The sequence below is a fragment of the Panicum virgatum genome, chromosome 5K (genome assembly GCF_016808335.1).
Source record: "Panicum virgatum strain AP13 chromosome 5K, P.virgatum_v5, whole genome shotgun sequence".
NCBI lineage: Eukaryota > Viridiplantae > Streptophyta > Magnoliopsida > Poales > Poaceae > Panicum > Panicum virgatum.
Window position 1 is genome coordinate 16,837,435 of NC_053140.1, and position 20,909 is coordinate 16,858,343.

The 20,909-nt window shown below is 46.8% G+C and overlaps 1 protein-coding gene across 2 annotated transcripts; it reads right to left on the reverse strand.

The window, feature by feature from the left end:
• Positions 1-962: 962 nt before the first annotated feature.
• On the reverse strand, positions 963-5,603 carry LOC120706690. Of its 2 annotated transcripts, XM_039991391.1 has the most exons (7): positions 5,348-5,603; positions 5,122-5,193; positions 4,590-4,657; positions 3,381-3,531; positions 3,188-3,271; positions 2,941-3,048; positions 963-2,829 (listed from the first exon to the last, which is right to left on the reverse strand). In XM_039991391.1, exons 1-7 carry the CDS (start codon positions 5,480-5,482, stop codon positions 2,752-2,754), a joined length of 696 nt encoding a protein of 231 aa, XP_039847325.1. In that variant the 5' UTR covers positions 5,483-5,603; the 3' UTR covers positions 963-2,751. The 2 variants fall into 2 exon arrangements, with proteins under 2 accessions (XP_039847325.1, XP_039847326.1); XM_039991392.1 differs by lacking the exon at positions 5,122-5,193 and having other exon boundaries at positions 5,348-5,597.
• Between the last annotated feature and the right edge of the window lie 15,306 nt (positions 5,604-20,909).

Here is a 20,909-nt window from a genome sequence, read left to right on the forward strand (position 1 = left end):
TAATCATGGATTAATTAGCATCATTAGATTCGTCTCGCGATTTACAACCCATCTGTGCAAAAAGTTTTATAAATAGACTTCATTTAATACTTTAAATTGGTAAGATTTCCACACAAAAAATTTTTACGTTCACAGGTAAAACGAACTAAACAGTCCCTTGGTCAGGGCGGCAGGGATTTGATCTCCACGCGTGAGATCACGTGCTGAAAATCCCCTTTCTCGCCCTGCCTGCCACCGTCACGTGCTCATAATTCCCAACTTGGTACGAGCGTACGCGCGCCTGCGTGTGTGGTCGGCATCATCAGTGTACTAGTATGTCCATAGCATGGTACGCTTTTCTGTAGCAAGGTAGTAGATCGGCTGCGGGTCTACGCGCGCAATGCGCCATTGCTAAAGGTTCCGTTTGAATTCAGGTGCTAGCAGATGAAAGTATATTAGTTTATTCAAATATAAGAGCTAATAAATAGATCAAATTCTAATCAAAATTTAAAAGTGAACATATTAGGTGCAAATCAATCTCTTCGTGTAAATTATGAAAACTTCAATCTGGGTCATCGGATCAACATCTAAAGGCAGGAGTGAGAGGGTGGGAGAGGGGATTTGTAAAAGTGTGATCACCCAATTCAAGGACGGGTTCAGATTGTAAAATTACCCAATCCCTAATGTCCCTTGGATATTGATCCGATGATTCAGATTGAAGTTTTCATAATTTGTACGGAGAGATTGGTTTGCTCCTAATACGTTGCCAACTTAAAAATGTGTAGAAGAAGAGAGCTAATGGGTGCTCTAGCTAAATTATAACTATGGATCCAAGCAAGTATATGACTAGTAAATGCTAAATTTTTAGCTCTAGAGGAATCAAAAGGGACTTGAATTGTTTTTTTTTTACCCAACTCTGTTTCGGTCTGATTCTAGTTGTCTCTTAATGCACGTTACTGCCTTCGCATGTTGTTGCTGCACAGTTTTTTTTTTTGCGAAAGGAAGAAATGGTATTAAACTTGAAGCACCGTACATCCCCATAAAGCAAAGAAGACCCTCATAAAAACGAAAATTACAACAAAGGCCCTCAAGAGCTTCTCCGCCGTCTTCCACAACGATCGCTGACGACTGCCGACGCCGCCAAGCTTGGGAAGGTCCATCTCGCCGTCAAGGAGCTCCAACACATGGAAACGCTGCATAATCCAACGCCACGAACCACAGTCCGCGACGAATCTAGCACCACTGTGGCACATCAGCCGCATCCTTGCCAGAGAAAATGGAAGCACACCAAGAACACCATCTTCCTCGGAACCGATCGCCCACGAACCCAGAGCCGGCGCCACCGGCGCCGATGGCCCGGAGGGAACATCCCAAGGGGACGCCCAGATCATCCCTCCTTTCGCAAAAAGAGAGAGAGACCACAAACCTCACACGGTGGCCGCAGACAGAACCGCTGCGGAGGAGCAAAATTTCCTCACCGTCGACGACGCCCGGAGAGCCATCAACAGGAAGGAAAACCGGAATCCCCCCTTGGCCATCGCCGCCGCCACCGAAGACACCCAGGGGAAGACGTCCAGGACGCCTCACCCCTACATCCCCGGCGAGGTCGATGAAGCTCCGCCTCCGACCGCCGGCGAAACGCCTCAGCCCGCAGCCGCCGAAGGCGAAACCACCCGTGCCGTCGCCGGACACGACTCCAAGGAGACAAAGGACCTCATCCAGCGCCGACGCTGAAGAGGAGATGGATCCACCACTTCCTAACCCTAACCTAGACCTAGAAAGCTGAAAAATTGTACACCGGCCGCCGGATCCGCAGCTCTCCACCACCTCCGACGCTCGCCGGGCAGCCGGACGCGGTGGAGAGCCAGCGAGATCGGCGGCGGAGAAGGAGTCGCCTCGGATTCGCCCTTCTACACTATAGCGGGGGGAAAGATCGAGAGACAGAGTTCACAAATCCTACCAAGAAGTTGGGAGCCACTTGTTGCTGCACAGTTACTCCTTATAAAGATGTCTAACCAACCATATATGTTGACAACATTGTATCATTGGAGTTACTCCTTACAAAGATGTCTGACCAACCAATATAAATTGACAAAACATGATCGGAATTGCTAGATTCGCTCTGTTCAGCTGGTTGTGGCTGGCGGTTGGTGGTGCTAATTTACTTTGAGAGAAAAGTACTGCTGGCTGGCTGCTGCTGATTTGATGTGAAAGAAAAACATTGCTGCTGGTCGCCAGCAGAACAGAGCGAAATATCTTCAGGTGGTCGGAACCGGTCGCAAGAGTCACTCATACATATGAGTTTAGCAGGAAGCATTGTTGCTGTGTTTATGTTTGTGCTAAACAACATTCGTGGTCCTCACTAGGACAGAGGGATTGCCGTGGGCCCACCATCAAATGAAGCGAAAACTGAAAAGGGAATGATGTTGGTGGGTGGATCCATGCAGGATCACTGTCGTGCTCTTATTTACATTGCGGTGGTAGTACCACATCAGTACATCATACTAATTCATGAACAACAGGGTGGACGGACTCAACAGTAATCCAATGCTTCTTTTGTCGACCTCTTGAGCAGGATTTTTTTTCCAGGTTTTAGGCATGCGGCGACGTCAAGTACTCAGGTTGATGCAGCTTTCATTGCAAGTGATGTACGCACATAAACGGAAGCTTGTAAACAATGCTCGCTTTCCCCGGTGCCCCCCTGAACAATGTAGTGGTACATTTTACAGCCTTGTACAAGACATGTACACTTGATGAATGCCGTCTTCTTCCTCAGCGAACCAGGATGACATGCTGCTGCTGTTCCTGACCCTGCAGCCGGGCCATTCTCAACGCGTGTCTCCTCTGCTCCTGCAGCAGCAGCGCCAACATTCAGGCAGGATGAGAAGCAAGAAAAGGTCCAGGAAACCAACACTCGTTCAGGCAACCCGATTCGATGTTCAGAAGTGGCAACCAACCAACCTGGAGGACCTGCAGGCGGTACTGCCGCTGACCCTGCTGGATCACGGAGATGAGCCTCATGACGACGTAGAACGGCAGCAGGATCCCACTCGCCCGCAGCAAGTACACCTTCAAAGCGAAGCAAGTGACAATTTGTTAAGAGTCGATGGCAGAAGCCACACTGCATTTTCAGTTTTTCTCTCTCCCATTTTCGACAACGCGAAAAATCGAAGAAGCATTCATCCAGGTCGAGTAGGAGTATACTCACCGTGAGGAGGCTGAAGGCGAACTGGTTCGCCGCTCCGACCGTCGCCACGGTGACCAGGTGCCTCAGCAGCAGCACGACCGTGAACTGCACCCACGGACAAGGCAGAGTTCAGAGTTCAGGCCGTGCACTGTGTGCGCAGCTCAATCAAATTGAAACCTGACAATGTGATTCGATTTCTTGTCAGTCACCGTACCGTCACGGCCACCGAGCGGCACCAGGACGCGCTCCTGTCGGCGGCGCGGGCGCACTCGGCGTACTCCGGGTCGCCGGCGCCGGCCACCGCCGCGTCGACGTCCTCCTCCGCTGCCGGCTCGTAGTCCATCCTGGGCACCTCCAGGCTCTCTCTGCACACCACGCAAGCACAGGTCAGCAGCCGTCTACGGTGGTTGTGGCTGGTGAGTTACATCAGTAATTTTACTGAATCGGTCGTTGCTGACCAGCTGAGCTCAACATGTTCGACTGAATTTTCTTCTTTTTTGACCCTGATGATGATGCCACCTCGATCATATTGCGGTTGCAAGTGCATGATTGGCCGTGCAGTGCTGCAACTACTGATGATGAACGAGCGGTTTGACTCCAATGGCAGCGGTGCAAGACAGCCGAGAGGAGTGCAGGACACGGTTGGAGCTGTACAACAGATGTGCAGCAACAGTGCAGGGGCATTTGCATCTTATCTGCCATCTCATGCTGGGAGGAATGATTGGGACCCGGTGGTTGGCTCGCCTAACGGAACAGCTGGGCCGGACCGACCTGGCAGCCACCCAGCCCCTTCTCTCTATCTCTACGAACCCATGTTCTCAAGAAGACAAGAACAGAGAAGATGCTGCGACAGCTGCTAGAATGTGGAATGCGCCGGATCACGGCGACCCGTTTGATTGGAATTCTTGTTCTCTTGTTTGGATAATGAATAATGATGATCAGGGTCGGACGCTGAGTATACTGCTGTTGTTTATCAGGATGCATTCAGGTTCAGATCAGATCAGTGTTAGGGCTGGCATGTGTGCAGTGTCTGGCATGAGGTGCATGCCGTGGGCAGAAGGCCATCTTGGAGCTTGCTGGTGGTGGTATGCGATCAAGTATCAATGGCTGGTGGTTGGTCGTCTAAGTGGCTGTCTGGCTGGAAGATTCCAATTAATCAATCAGTTGAAGATAAAGATAGGTTGGTCAGCAACCGAGCCAGATAACACCCCCTCAAGCCTGAACGCTCCGTTCAGATGAGGACGCCAACAGCGAAATGGTAGGACTGGATGCCCAGCAATGGACAGTTTCATGGAACCACTAGACCTGACCAACAATTAAACCCAACATTCACCTGGTTCTATAGCCTTAATGCGCGTATCAATACCAACGCCCAGTTACCAATGCGGTGTGTTTGTGCGTGAGAGAAGGGGAGTTCAGTTACCTGATGGTGACCGCGACATCAGCAGGTTGGTTTTTCTTGGGAGGAGCGGTGTAGCCAGGCTCGAAATTCTGACAGACAGTAGAACACCGAGATGTTAAACAAAGGCAAAGACAGGTTTGATTACTTGGACTAGGAGAAAAGTACGATACTTTGCGCTGCAAACCGAGAAAAAAAAAAGAGGCACTTGCATGATGTGATCAACAAGTCAGAATCGCTGGGTTTAGCCTCAAAGAAATCTCTTCTGGGCACGTAGCCTTTACGAAAGCATCGCTCATGTCATTCAGGCGAAAGCTCTTCACGGGGAAGGAGGAAAGGCGCTGAGCAGTAGCTTAAGCTTAACCTCTGCTATTTGAATTGAATTGAATTGTTGTTTAGGGAACAAATTGCAGCACGCTCGAGGCAGCAAGGGGGAAACTCTCGTGGATAAAACAGTGGGGAACAGTGAAAACTGGAGTAGAATCACAGAAGCTAGGATCGGGGATGAAAGATGATGGAGCAAGGCCGGGTGGCGATCGATCAGAGGTGTGCGAACCTGAAGGCAAATCTCGCAGAGGGTGCTCCCCTTCTCGTCGCACCAGCGCTGCACGCATCCCCTGTGCGCGTACTGCGGCCACAGGAAAGCACACGTCAATTCAGACAGGCCATCGTCAGGCATGATGAAGCCTCGTCGTCAGGCCAAGATAGCTTAGAGCATCAGCCACGAAACAGAACAGCGGAGCATCAAGAAGCTCACGGCCAAGGGATGCTGGAATCCATACCTTGAGGGAGCCGGAGCACCCGCACGGCGACTCCATGGTGGTCGCGCCGCCCTCGTCCTCCTCGTCATGGCAAATCCTGCACTGCCTCATCAGGGTCGTGGAGGAAGAAGACGAGCACGCCTCCACCTGTTCCATCGTCCTCCTCCCTCCCTCTCTCTCCCTCTCCCAATTCTCTCAAGAGCTTCGTCTCTCTCGGCCGCCTCCGGTTGTTGGCTGCTTCGCCTTTGCTCCCTCTCTCACTCTCTCTCTCTCTCTCTCTCTCAGAACGCAACGGAGATGGCTTTAAATAATAATCCGGAGGAAGGAAAAGCGAAACCGAAAGGAGGCGTCAGAGGGCTCCAATCCGAAATGGTGCGCGGGGCGTCGTGGGCCCCGCCGCGACAGTTCGTGTCACGACTCGAAAAATTTTAAACATAATCATGAGCATCATTAAGGCATAAGGGAGCATCATGTGAATGTGTGTTTTGTTTTGAATTTAATTTGGTGTGTATTTGAATTTGTGCTTGTTAAGAAAGTTCAAATTTTGTTATGCAACTTGGCCCCAAAAATTTTATTTAAATACTAGATTTCAAATGTTGATTTAAAAATATTTTTGCAGGATTTTATGACTTTTGAGCATAGCCACAAAATTCTCGAAAATTTCAAAAATAGTCTCTTTGTTTTTTTGTTGCGACCAAATTACAAAAGCTTTTCGAGTGATTCTTGTTGCATTGTGTTCTTGGTGATTTTATCTATCTCCAGTAAACATTTGGTGAATTTTTGAGCCCGGGAACACCTTCGTATCGAATTTCAAACTTGTTTTCTTCTTTTTCCTCGCTCGGGCCCACCCGTCAGCCTCCTCCTCTCTTACTCCCTGCTCTGCTTCGGCGCCACACGTCGCAACGCCGCCGGCCATTCTCGCGACACGCGCCGGCCATCCTCGTGCGCTGTGCCGCGCGCGTCCTGCCGTACGCGTCCTTATCCACCCGCTCGCCCTCTCCTCCTCCATCTAAGCAAGCCGGCCCCTTCTTCCCCTCCAAACCCTAGCTCTGCTCCACCACGGCCGCCCCCCCGAGCTTTGTTGCCGCCGTCAATTCGCCGCCGCCGGTAAGGTCCTCACTAATCCAGCACACGAGTCACCGAGCCCTCACCCTCCTCCATCGATTTGGGCCCTCACCCGGCCTCCTTCCCCCTCCTGCAGGGCCGCCGCCGCTCTCCTCCGCTCGCCGCCGCTGGGTCACGCCGCGCCGCCCCTCCGCCGCCGTTCCCCACCATCCAAGTAGCCGGTGAGGCTCGCCGCCATCCCCTCCACCCCGTGCGTGCCTCTCCTGCCCCACTCCGGCTCCGCTTCGCCGCGCCGCCTCGCGCCGCCGCCGCCCGCCGTCGCTGCGCGACGCCGTGGCCGCACCCACGCCGCGGTCAAGGCCGGCTTTGCCTTGACCCGGCCTGGTGGGCCGCTGGCCATGGGCCCCGCCTGTCAGCCTCTGGGCTGGCCGGCTGTGGGTGCATCTAGCATTTTCAAGCGTGTTTATTTGTGCTGCAATTTTGCAAAATCCATAGAAATTCGTGTATAGCTTAGAAAAATGTGAAACTTGTTTTGTTGGATTCCTATAGTTTAGTTCTACTTAGGAAAAATATTGTTTTGCATGTTACTTTGCTGTAAAGTTATCTATAGTTTTATCTTGACAAAATGAGTTTAATGCTTAGTTATTTGTATTTTTGCTCAAAAAATGACAAACCAAATTTTGTTAGGCTCCTTGTGAAGATTAGTTTCTAGTGATGCAACTTGCTCATATGTTTTCTAGCTGTTTGTTAGGGTTTTATCTCGATTTCGTGCTTGCTGTCCAAAATGTAGTTTATTGCATAACTTTTTGCAGGAATGTGACAAAATGGTGAAACTAGTTTTGTTAGCTTTGTTTTTATGCCTACTATATATGATAATTTTGTTGGATTTGTTTAGCTAAGTTTGCATGCCTTTTCTGATTTATCTTTTTTAGAGTAGCTGAAAATTGCTATATTTATGATTAATTCTAGGAAAATGTTTTTGCTGCAAAACCAAGTTTTGTGAGCTCTTTGTGATGTCCTCTACCTTCTCAATTTATTCCATGCTTTATGCTTGTTGTATAAGTTTATTTCTTAATTATTGCATTACATTCATGCATTTTAGTGACCGAACCGTCGGAGGTCGAACCCGTGGAGCCCACCGAGACCGTTGAGCCTGAACCCGGAGTCCAGTTCGTGGTTGAGCCTGAAGCTAACCAAGGCAAGCAGCTAAGCATATTTCTTGCACCTATCTAATCTGATTTAGTTTAGCTATCTCACTTGGGTATTGTTGGGCTGTATGTATGTATAGTATGTATGTATTGCAATTTGGTACCTACTCTCGTGCATTACCCTTCCTTGAATTGTTATCCATGTCCTTGCCATGTGTTAGTCGGTTAATTACTTAACTTGACTAGATGCTTAGCCCTGCATAGATTTCTTATCGCTTGCTAGGAAGGAATATTTGGAGTATCACACTTGCCGGTTATCCTTGTTGCGCTAGTTCGTCTTGGTTGTAAGGGTTTGGTAGTACCGAGATTCGAGCGGAATGGTAGGGCCTAGAGAATGTTGTCACATGGGCATAGTCTGCTTGGATCGTTTAAGGACCGTCCGTGGATGCCATCGACTTTGAGCAACTTTTCGTGCTACCACATATCCAATATAATGGTACGGATGAGCCAATTACCTCCTTTGACTTGATCATTGATGTGCAGTCCTAGATACGTGGCCAAGGGCTATGCAGGGAGGCTTAGGGGTGTCCCCGGGTGGACTTGTGAGTAGGAAAGTTTAGAGGCGTCCCCGGTGGAACTAAGTTCTCCACGCGTAAGCTAGGTGTGAAGTTCAATGATCGAGCCTTGTTGGGAACGGTTGACGTGGGTACCCCCTTGCTCGGTGTGATCGGCTTGGTGAGTCTCATGGTCCTCGCGTCGTGTGGGTAAAGTAGTACACCCTTGCAAGGTTTTTAATCAATTCGAATTGCCGCGCTCTCGGATATGAGCAAGCTCTTGGTTCGTCGAATTCCTCGTAGAGAGTTTCGGTTATGTTGGAGTGGTTATTGCCACCTTTATGATCATTCACATATTATGCTCTTAATCAACTAAAACATTTGGGGTTTGGGCAAGAATAATTAATCTTGATAGGTGATAGTTTAGAGCGCCTTGGCTGTGCAATATCTACTTAACCCTAACGTTTTTACTTGAGCCATTGCATGATCCTTGTTTATTTAATCGGGTAAGTCTTGCGAGTACCTTTTGTACTCAGGTTGCTTTCTAAACCTAGTTGCAGGTGAGCCGAAAGTGGTGTTCGGCCACTTCTACCCTGCTGATCCAAATACGGGGGAGGAGTAGGTCGTTGTGGCTGTGATGATGTCCTTGAGCAAGGCATCATCATCTTAGTATGCCTTTATCGTAATCGAGCTCCGTGAGAGCATGTAAATATAATAAATTCAAAGTTCTGTTTAATATGGCTTTCATGAGCCCAAGGCTTATAATGGAAGATAGTTTGAACCCTCCTATATCGAACCTATAATGAACTTTGGTAATGTTATACTGCTCTTTGTGGTTCCGTGGCGATGTATCTGATTGTAAACGGTATGTGCATATGCTGGACCCTGGGTGTATGTTGGAACACATACCGGGACTACCAGATTTGCAGTTGTTTTAGATGAATTGTGTTGATTAAGTGCCTCTAAGATGTGGATTAACACGTGGTGTGTCAAGAGAAGGACACGTGCTAACTCTCATCTTAATGGATTAATCAATAATTTTCACCTAAACCGAGTGTAAATTGGGCGGTTCTCACAACGGGTATCGGAGCCGAGATTCCATAAAGTGAACCTAAAACTTGCTTAGTGGGTTGAGAGTAAAATAAAATTTAATCACTTGCACTAAGATTTATTATTGTTGAAAAGTTGAACTTAAGGTAAGATGTTACCTTTCTTCCTTGGTCTTAGAGCTAATTCTTTCTTACTGCTTCACTTGTTTAATTAAGATGTGCTTAACCCCTCTTGTCTTCATAAGTAGTGGGAGCACAGGAAAAACCCTTTCGCCTGCTGGAAGCTTTTTGAGCCATCTACCGAGGTTGAGAAGGCGGGAATCACCCATTGTCCTGAGCGCTAGTAGGAGGGTTGTAGCGCTGCTGGACAATGTGGTTGTTTGGGGTCGTAAATGAGTGTTAGAACGTTAAGGCGTGCTCACGATGTGAGGAGGCGACATGTGCATTCATACTTTGCATGCATGCATACTCTCTCTCTCTTCTGGTCTGTAAATCTGTACTCAATCAATCTAATGTGCTGCGGTCAAAATTTGGCCTAGTTGGTTCTTATTAAACTTAGTGAACCAAATCTGTTCTATCTCTTAGAGTTACTACTCCTGTGTTGATCGTGTGTTAGATTTTTATCTACACAATGTCTTTCCACCCTTCCTATGAGTATTCTCTATCTTTCATTCTGGATCGCTAACCGTTTTGTTTATTAACAGGACGGTGTTGCATTCGGGAACTGAGAGGGATGGTGCTAATAGTTCGGATGGCAATAACAACCGCAACAACGAGGACCCCCTTCCTGAAGCTCCCGTTCACCCAACCCTCGCGGACGTCCTGGCTCGACAAACTGAACTTATGGCACACCTAGTCAATCAGATGGGCAATGCCGGCAATTATGGTCCTAGGGCTGAGCCTCAAGTGAACAAGTTCTGAGAATTCTTCCGTACCAACCCTCCCATCTTTTGTGGCTCCAAGGATCCTTTTGATGCGGATTTCTGGCTCAATATCATTGAAGAGAAGCTTGGACTTATTGAGTGTGAGCCATATGAGAAGGTTCTTTTTGCTGCTCATCAACTCCATGACGCCCCTGGGGCTTGGTGGCGGAATTTTATGGCATTTCACCCTGCTAACCACCGCTTTACATGGGAGGAGTTCCGCACAGCTTTTCGCTCCTTCCATATTACCAAGGGTATCATGGACATTAAGAAGTAGGAATTTCTGAATCTTACTCAAGGAAATCGGGATGTGATGACCTATGTCAATGCCTTTAACACCCACTCCCAATATGCACCTGAAGAAGTGGCCACTGATGCCAAGAATCAAGAACGCCTGTATGATGGGCTTTCTGAAGAATTGCAAGACAAGATCTCCACCACCAAGTTTGAAGATTTCAATGACTTGGTGAATATTGCCATCAGAGCCGAGCAGAAGATGAAGAATCTGGAAGCAAAGCACAAGCGTCCCGCAACTACCTCGGCAGGCGGTAGCTCCTCACGTCCACGTTTGGGGCCTCATCCTCTTCCACCTCGGGCGCCGGGTGCTCAACCTCCACATCCTATGTGGATTGTGTGCCACCCTCAACCTCCCCAAGGACAAGCTCCTAAGCTGGCCAATGCCTATTGGAACAACCCAGGTGTTGCCGCAAAGGGTCCGTGCTTCAATTGTGGTGGCATAAGCCACATCTCCAAGAATTACCCCTCTCCGAGGCGTGGCGGTGCCTTCAATGCACCTAGGCCCAATAATCCTCTGCCTCAAGCACCACGTCAAGAAGCTAAGCCACAACAAGCTCCTAAGCATGTCCATCTTAACTACACCACTGCCGAAGAAGTTCCGGAGGATGCCGAAGTACTCATGGGTACACTCCTAATCAATTCCCACCCTGCAACTATTTTTTTATTCTGGGGCAACTCTTTCATTCATCAACAAGAAATTTGGGCTGCATAGTAAACTTGAGATGCAAAATCTACAAGTGCCATACCATATAGAATCACCGGGTGGGGAAATCATTGCTAGACACTTTGTTAATGAGGTTCCAATTCTCATTGAGGGAGCTACTTTTCATGCTAATCTTCTCATCCTTGATAAGATGGGCCTAGATGTGATTTTGGGGATGATTTGGTTGGGTAAGCACGATGGAGTTATCAAATGTGGGCCCCGCACCATCGATCTTTTGCACCCCTCTGGGAGTAGAGGTCTCCTCTCTCTTTCCAAGATGGAATCTCATCTGTATGCTTTGACAAGTACCAAAGCCACTGCGTTGGAAGATATTCCCGTGGTGTGTGAGTATCCAGATATCTTTCCAGAAGAATTATCAGGTATGCCCCCTGATCGTGAGGTTGAATTCGTCATAGAGCTCAAACCTGGAACAGCTCCTATCTCTAAACGGCCCTATCGAATGCCTCCTAATGAGCTAAGAGAGTTGAAGGAACAACTCAAGGTCTTGTTGGACAAAGGTTTTATTCATCCGAGCTCCTCTCCTTGGGGATGCTCGGCTCTTTTTGTGAAAAAGAAAGATGATAGTTTACGGATGTGTGTTGATTACCGTCCGTTAAACGAAGTCACCGTCAAGAACAAATATCCTCTTCCTCAGATTGATATCTTATTTGATCAACTCTCGGGAGCTCGTTATTTCTCCAAGATTGATTTAAGGTTAGGTTATCATCAAATCAATATCCGAAAAGAAGATATTCCAAAAACGGCTTTCTCTACTAGATATGGTCTCTATGAATTCACTGTTATGTCCTTCGGCCTCACCAATGCGCCGGCCTATTTCATGTATTTGATGAATAGCATCTTCATGGAGGAACTTGATGTCTTTTTTATCATTTTTATTGATGAAATTCTCATTTATTCCAAGACCCAAGAAGATCATGCTCGTCACATTCATATTGTCCTCCAAAAATATAGAGAACATCATCTTTATGCCAAATTCAGCAAATGTGAGTTTTTGCTTCAAGAAGTATCTTTTCTTGGTCATATTCTCTCTAAGGATGGAATTGCTATAGATCCTAGTAAGGTGCAAGATATTCTTGATTGGAAGCAACCTCAGAATGTCCATGTGATTCAGAGTTTTCTTGGACTTGTGGGATATTATCGCCGGTTCATAGAGAACTTTTCTAAAATTGCGAAGCCTATGACCGAGTTACTGAAGAATGAGGTCAAGTTTGAGTTGTCCCTGTAGGAATATGGGGTAGCAAAAACAAAAATTTTCTACCGCATAAACCAGGATTACTGCAGTTATATATCACGGGATTACCACTAGACGCGCGGTTGCGGAACTTCTATAGCGCGTCGGTGTAGTGCAGATGGAAGCCGGCAGTGCAGTTGCTTGAACCACCTCACGAACGGCTCGTCTTTATACAGCAAGCGCAGCACCTCTACGAAGTCCACACATATGAGAAGAAGCACCGCAATCCGGACTGCTAGGTCCGCGAGGGCGACCTAGGGCTTGGCGCACAGGAGGGGCGGCCAGAAAAGGGGCGGCTACTGTAGCAGGTATTGTTCACGCGCGTGAACAATACCTAGGGTTAGTGTTTTTAGGCACCCCCTCTGTTTATATAGCCCCTTAGGTGGGCTGCCTTGGGCGCCCCCTTTTGGGCCTAAAAGGCCCATTAGTGCACTCAAGCCCAGTCTAATGCAGATCTCATCCTTATCAGGCTTCTTTCCCTTAAGTGTGTGACCCTATGGGCTCACATGCGAATAGACATGGCCCGAGTACTCTTACTCGGCCCAATAGTAGACAGTGGCCTCTAGCAAGACATATCAACTCCTATACGTACACAAAGATCATATCAGACGAGCCGCCACAATATCATATACATGCGGTTCCCTTTGCCTCACGATATTTGGTCTAGTTTAAAGCCGACCACTCTTTCTCGATCCTATGATTCGGAATCCTTGGTTAACTCTTAACCCCAGCATGGCCATGCATTTCCTGATCCGAATCACTCGAGGGGCCCAGAGATATCACTCTCTTGTTGAGAGGGGCAAATCCCATCTTGACCGACTATATCTCACAGAATGCTTCTTGACAGACCCGAAAGCCACCTTTATGACTACCCTGTTACGGTGCAGCGTTTGATGGCTCCTAAGTAAGTTAGTTCACATCTTGAGTACATACGACGATCTCAGGTCTTAGGACACAGCGTATATATTGTGTAATGAGAAGTCATCATCTCGTGTTGGGTCAATTCAGTCTCATGTCTCACATGAGCCCACATTATTAGTTTAACATCCCCATGTCCATGACTTGTGAAACGTAGTCAATCAACTAATACATGTGCTAGTCTAATATTCATGTGTGTCCTCACATGAAATCCGACTAGGAACATTTTAGAATATTCATACAAGTATAGAGTTTCACAAATACTTCACATAATCATTAATCAATACAAGTTGTCATCCTTGAATATTCAAGGTACACTTTATTAACCATGAATACAAGGAAATATGATTGCCTCTACGGCATATTTTCAACAGTCCCCAGCCTGTGAAGAAGCCTTTCAAACCCTTAAGGATCGTCTCACTACCGCTCCAGTTCTTGCTCAGCCAAATATTTCCAAGAGCTTCGATGTCTATTGCGATGCTTCTCGCATTGGTCTTGGCTGTGTTTTTATGCAAGAAGGTCGAATAGTAGCCTATGCATCTCGTCAACTCAAGCGGCATGAAGAAAATTATCCTATCCATAATTTAGAGCTTGCGGCTATTGTCCATGCTCTAAAGATATGGCGTCACTATCTGCTTAGCAATCATTGCAACATCTATACTGATCACAAGAGCCTCAAGTAAATTTTCACTCAATCTGATCTCAACATGAGGCAACGTCGATGGCTTGAATTAATTAAGGATTATGATATTGAAGTGAACTATCATCCCGGTAAGGCAAACGTCGTCGCTGATGCACTAAGCCGGAAGGCTCAATGCAATTGCTTGACCATAGCTCCTCCTGTGCATACTCTTTGTGATGATCTCCGGAAACTTGGAATCTCTATAGTCAAAGAAGGATATCTTGCTACTCTCATGGTCAAATCTGACCTTTATGATCAAATTAAAGACGCCCAAAAGAAGAATAAAGGTATGGCTCGAATTCGGGAATTAATGAAGGAGGGCAAAGCTTGATGTTTCTCTACTGATAATGAAGGAGTTCTATTCTTTGGGAAGCATATTGGGGTGCCTAAGGATCATAATCTCAGGCGAATTATCCTTGATGAAGCCCATAGTTCTCAATTCTCCATTCATCCGGGCAGTACCAAAATGTATCAAGATCTCAAGCAAAGGTTTTGGTGGACTCGCATGAAGCGAGAAATCGCTCGATATGTCGCCGAGTGCGATGTTTGCCAAAAGGTTAAAGCCGAGCATCTTAAATCAGCTGGTACCCTTCAGCCCTTATCTATTCCATCATGGAAGTGGGAAAAAATTGGAATGGATTTTATCACTGGGTTACCCAGGTCTTCTCAAGGGTATGATTCTATATGGGTAATCGTAGATCGTTTGACGAAATCGGCTCATTTTCTTCCAGTCAAGACTACTTATCATGCCAAGCAATATGCAGAGTTATACCTTACCCGCATTGTATGTCTTTATGGCGTTCCTAAGAAAATTGTCTCGGATCGTGGTCCTCAATTTGTCTCTCACTTTTGGAGAAGTCTTCATGAAGCCATGGGACTGATCTCACCTATAGCACTGCTTATCATCCTCAAACTGACGGTCAAGCTGAGAGAGTCAATCAAATCTTAGAAGACATGCTACGAGCCTATGCTCTTATATATGAGAAGAAATGAGTTACTTGCTTGCCATTCGCAGAGTTTTCCTACAATAATAGTTATCAAGCAAGTATCAAAATGTCTCCTTTTGAAGCTCTCTATGGAAGACGGTGCAGAACTCCGATCAATTGGTCCGAATATGGAGAAAGGCATTTCTTTGGCCCGGATTTGGTAAAAGATGATGAGGATCAAGTCAGAATTATCCGCGAGAATATTCGTATTGCTCAATCTCGCCAGAAGACTTATGCTGATCGCCGTTGCCGAGAACTCCACCTCAAAGTTGGCGACTATGTCTATCTCAAGATTTCTCCATTTAAGGGGACTCGCCGTTTCCAAGTAAGAGGAAAGCTAGCGCCATGCTATGTGGGACCTTTTCGGATCACTAATAGAGTTGGAGCAGTGGCCTATCAACTGGAACTTCCTCAATCACTCTCCACAGTGCACAATGTATTTCATATTTCTCAGTTAAAGAAATGTCTTCGTGTTCCAACCAACACTGTTGACCTTGAATCACTTGATCTTCAACCGGGTTTTACCTACGAAGAACACCCAATTGCCCTTCTTGATTGTGATGAAAGAAAAGTGAAGTGTAGCATGGTGAAGTTTGTCAAGATTCAGTGGAGCAATCACTCCGAAAATGAAGCCACTTGGGAGCGTGAGGATCGATTACGTCAAGAATACTCCGATTTCTTTTCCGAGGAGTAAGTTTCCTTTCTACCACACCCCACTTTCTTAATGAAGTTATCATTCTAGATATTGTTATATGTGGACACAGTCACCATCAAGAAAACTCTAAGAATGTCTCATCACACCACATCGTCTCTGCCTTTGTGCATCATCTCTTAGATGTTTACCCTGTCTAGGTGAATATGGTCTCAATCCACCCGGAGTTTTGTCCCTTCCATCCTATCTATCTAAATCTCGGGAAAAGATTTTCTTAAGGGGGAGAGTTGTCACGAATCGAAAAATTTTAAACATAATCAACATGTTAACAACATCTTCATGAGCATCATTAAGGCATAAGGGAGCATCATGGAAATGTGTGTTTTGTTTTGAATTTAATTTGGTGTGTATTTGAATTTGTGCTTGTCAAGAAAGTTCAAATTTTGTTATGCAACTTGGCCCCCAAAAATTTTATTTAAATACTAGATTTCAAATGTTGATTTAAAAATATTTTTGCAGGATTTTATGACTTTTGAGTAGAGCCACAAAATTCTTGTAAATTTCAAAATAGTCTCTTTGTTCTTTTTGTTGCGACCAAATTACAAAAGCTTTTCGAGTGATTATTATTGCATTGTGTTCTTGGTGATTTTATCTATCTCCAGTAAACAATTGGTGAATTTTTAAGCCTGGGAACACCTTCGTTTCGAATTTCAAACATGTTTTCTTCTTTTTCCTCGCCCGGGCCCACCCGTCAGCTTCCTACTCTCCTCCTCCCTGCTCTGCTTCGGCGCCACACGTCGCCACACCACCGGCCATTCTCGGGACATGCACCGGCCATCCTCGTGCGCTGTGTCGTGCGCGTCCTGCCGTGCGCGTCCTTATCCACCCGCTCGCCCTCTCCTCCTCCATCTAAGCAAGCCGTCCCCTTCTTCCCCTCCAAACCCTAGCTCTGCTCCACCACGGCCGCCGCCCCTGAGGTTCGTCGCCGCCGTCGATTCGCTGCCGCTGGTAAGGTCCTCCCTAATCCAGAAAGTGCGTCACCGAGCCCTCACCCTCCTCTATCGATTTGGGCCCTCACCCGGCCTCCTTCCCCCTCCTACAGGGCCGCCGCCGCTCACCTCCGCTCGCCACCGCTGGGTCACGCCGCGCCGGCCCTCCGCCGCCATTCTCCGCCATCCAAATAGCCGGTGAGGCTCGCCGCCATCCCCTCCACCCCGTGCGTGCCGCTCCTTCCCTACTCCGGCTCCGCTTCGCCGCGCCGCCGTCGCCGCGCTCACACCGCGGTCAAGGCCGGCTTTGCCTTGACCCGGCCTGGTGGGCCGCTGGCCGTGGCTTTGCCTTGACCCGGCCTGGTGGGCCGCTGGCCGTGGGCCTTGCCTGTCAGCCTCTGGGCTGGCCGGCTGTGGGTGCATCTAGCGTTTTCAAGCGTGTTTCTTTGAGCTGCAATTTTGAAAAATCCATAGAAATTCGTGTATAGCTCAGAAAAATGTGAAACTTATTTTGTTGGATTCCTCTAGTTTAGATCTAAGTTCTGTTTAATATGGCTTTCGTGAGCCCAAAGCTTGTAATGGAAGATAGTTTGAACCCTCCTATATCGAACCTGTAATGTACTTTGATAATGTAAAACTGCTCTTTGTGGTTCCGTGGCGATGTATCTGATTGTAAACGGTATGTGCATATGCTGGATTTTGGGTGTCTGTTGGAGCACATACCGGGACTACCGGATTTGCGGTTGTTTTAGATGAATTGTATTGATTAAGTGTCTCTAAGATGTAGATTAAAACGTGGTGTGTCGAGAGACGGACATGTGTTAACTCTCATCTTGGCTCCAGCTGGCTCCTCCGGGCAGGGCTCGATGCACGCGGACGCGCCTGCCGTTGCCTATGTGCCGTGCCGAGTAAATTTGTTGCCATACCGGCGGCATACGTGCGGCGTAGTATAGTTGGCGGTCAGTACGAGTAGCACTCAAGTGCTACTTTTCGCAGTGTCAGGCTTCGTCCTTGCCTCTCTCTGAGGGGAGTGGCAGCGTACTGTGCAGCGTATTTTTTTAATTAAAAGAGACTTTTGTGAAACGTATCTCACGATAAGAAATTGTTTTAGGCGTGGCAGATCGGGTGCCATGAGTTTTTTTCGTTTGTTTGGATTCTACACATTTTTTAGTTTAAACTGTGGCTAGAGTTAAGCAATTAATGAAGGAGGAAGCAAACTAGAAAAATCAATTGGGGAGCCGGGTTTAGGTTTTTGGTGAGCGGCTCTTTTTTCGCCCCCGGGAACAGCCAAGCAGGAGAGGAGATATGATTGTTCTTGGTGGCCAACCAAGTGGCTCCAGCCACGTTTTAGAGATGAGATCAGGCAAACACGGCCAGAGGTAGGTGCCAAAGCAATGGATCGAATGAGGTGACCCCTTCGGCCAACGAACCTCTTGTTTTCGCGCGTCTCGTCTCGTCTCGTCTCGCGGCTCACATAATTCGGCGGCAATAATCCTACCGTTACAAAAGTATTCCCCTTATTTTACCACCTCGGCTTCCATCGGAAAACGCCACTCCGGCTCCGACACAGGGCTCCATAATTTAGCTACGAGGCATGTGCGGTTTTAGTTAGTGCCTTAATAGAATGTTAACCGTACATCCGGACAGTAGGCGCTAGGAGTAAGAGCTTGGGCGAAGCTGCATATTGATTAGGGGTGCTAATGCATCCTCAAAACATGAAAAAACAGTGCTCATGTTTAAATTTTCATCATATTTGCACCTTCTATAACTTGACTTTATGCACTCACAAGTCAAGTGCACCTCGTCCAATTCGCCACTGAGTAAGAGTAATCCATTTACAAACGTGGTGTGGTGGTGTTATTAGTATGGAGTCATCTGCACGGTAGGGCCCACCGACCAGAGGCCGATCGAGAATGAGATGTTTTTGTAGTGGTAGGAGTTAAGCTAGGGACAGTATGAATGTCCCCAGGAGCCGAGCTGGCGACCAACTAATCTGGTCGGCCACGCACCGGCTAGTGGCATTATCTATCGTCCCACCGATGTGGAGGAGGATCATCTCAACAGACACCACCACAGCTAAGTGTGTGTAGTATAACCAGCCGCCAGCCGGCCTGAACAGGGAGAGGGATCAACGCGGGGCATCAGGCTGGCCAGGCCGGGCCATGCATGACACCGGCCGTAGGAGAGTGTCATCCAGCTCTTATTAGCTCTAACCCTTTGACTTGGCTACTACTATCATCCCCTACCTGCTAGTGGTTGGTTTAATTAGGCCTCTACATTAGCAGCCGAACCTACCTACTAGTATCATTGAGTAAAGGAGACCATGCACAATCTGGGGAAAATTATTCCACAAAAAGATTGAGCCGATGTGCGCGATTGGCTTGGCACTGATGAGGATCGGTTAGTTGCAAACAGCTGTATTGCTCATGATTCCGTTGTCCTATGCGCTTTTCGCTTGAGAACGTGCTGACGTGCATGTTGCATTGTGGCAATGTTGGCTTGTAGCCCCCCCCCCCCCCCCCCCCCCTCCTCTTTTTTTTTGCCTCAATTATGGTGCAAATCATACCTAGGCATGTAAAACCAAGTGAACCACCTTGGAGCGGAAGGGGTATGCTTCTATCCATTACGGGTTATCGTCTTGTCCTTACGACTTGCACGGAAAAAGCATGAGTGTTGTCATCAATTTACTTGTAGACATATACGTGCTCGTGACTAAGCGCGGACTTCATCGATTCTGAGTTATATTTTTATTTTTACGAAATACAACATAGACGTCGATGCTAAAACAAGCACATACACTCATCCTTATGAATGTATACGTGCAACTTTATCCCTATCAGCAACTCTGAGAGATTGAACCGTCAGATAGATCTTGAGATTAATAAAGTTACCACAGACGCCTTGCTATGAGTCACTTTTATTTTGTTCTAAGTTAAACTTCTCTAAGTTTAACTATAAGCATTTAAAATACATCAATATATACAATATTAAATAAGATATGATATCAAAATAATTGATGTGGATTTAATAAAAAATCATAAGTATCCTTAAATCTTAAATCAATCTTGCAACTTAAAATAGAGAATTATTATATTATTAGTATTCTGCACGATAATTTAGTAGTATATCAGTCATATATTGTTGATCTATACAATCCTTGAAGTCTAAGTTATAAAGTACTCGCTTCGTTCTAAATTATAAGTTGTTTAATATTTTTTACCCTAAATTTGACCACTCATCTTATTTTAAAAATTTATGCAAATATAGTTAAATTTAGGTTATTCTTAAAGAATTTTGTATTGATAAAGCAAGTGACAACAAAAAAATAATATTTTGCATAATTTTTTTGAATAAGGCGAGCAGTCAGTTAAAAGAGTCAAATGACATATAATTTAGAATAGACAGAATACGATCAATTTAAATGTTGAAATCAATTTGTATTCGGAACCGGTGGGAGTGAGGGAGCGCATCGTATTGGATGGTCGTGCGTATCCCACGAGTCTCCTAATAGGCTATTAGCAGGAGGACGTCCCGTACATGCCTTTTCATTTTTTTTTCCTTCTCGTTTAGTTAACGACTCCGCGAGGGCACGAGGTGAAGACGGAATTGGCCTTTGGACGGTGAGGAGCGATTGGGTGGCAGTGGCGAGGCGAACGGATAAATTATGTCAGTGGTCAGTGGACGAGGACGACCCGGCCGGCCAACGCCGACACGTAGGGCACGCGGGCCGCCGCCGCACCACCCGGCGCCCGCCGTCCAAGGATAATCCACCGCGAGCGGTCACCAGAGGCCCCGACGTAGCAGCGCGTCAGCAAGCCAGCCCGCCGCAGGCCGCAGACCTGAATGTTCGTCAGAGGAGTGACGCGACGCGCGGGGCTTCCAGAGGCAAAGCGTACGTGGCGCTAACCTGTGTGTGGAGCGGCCCTCGGCGTGGCGCCACGTGCCCACGCGACCGTTGGAGGCGGCTTCGTCGGCTCATCGGATCACATAGGCTGAGAACTAGCATATTTTATTGTTATTTGATAAATAATATTTAATTATAAATTAATTAGACTTAAAATATTTATTTCGTGCTAATTAGTTAGACTATATAATTAGTTATTTTTTCAACTATATTTAATACTTTATATATGTGTCCGAACATGATGTGACAATTACTTTAAATTTTTTTTTGAGAACTAAACAGGAGTCTCTCGGTTTTGGATAGTAGAGTACTCTAGTCACCATCAGCAAGGCCGCTGCAGGGACTTCGTATCCTGAAGGATTTGGGCTTTGTTTAGTTTCCTTCAAAATTTCAAAATTTTATAAGATTCTCCGTCACATCGAATATTTTAACACTCGTATGAAGTATTAAATGTAGCTAAA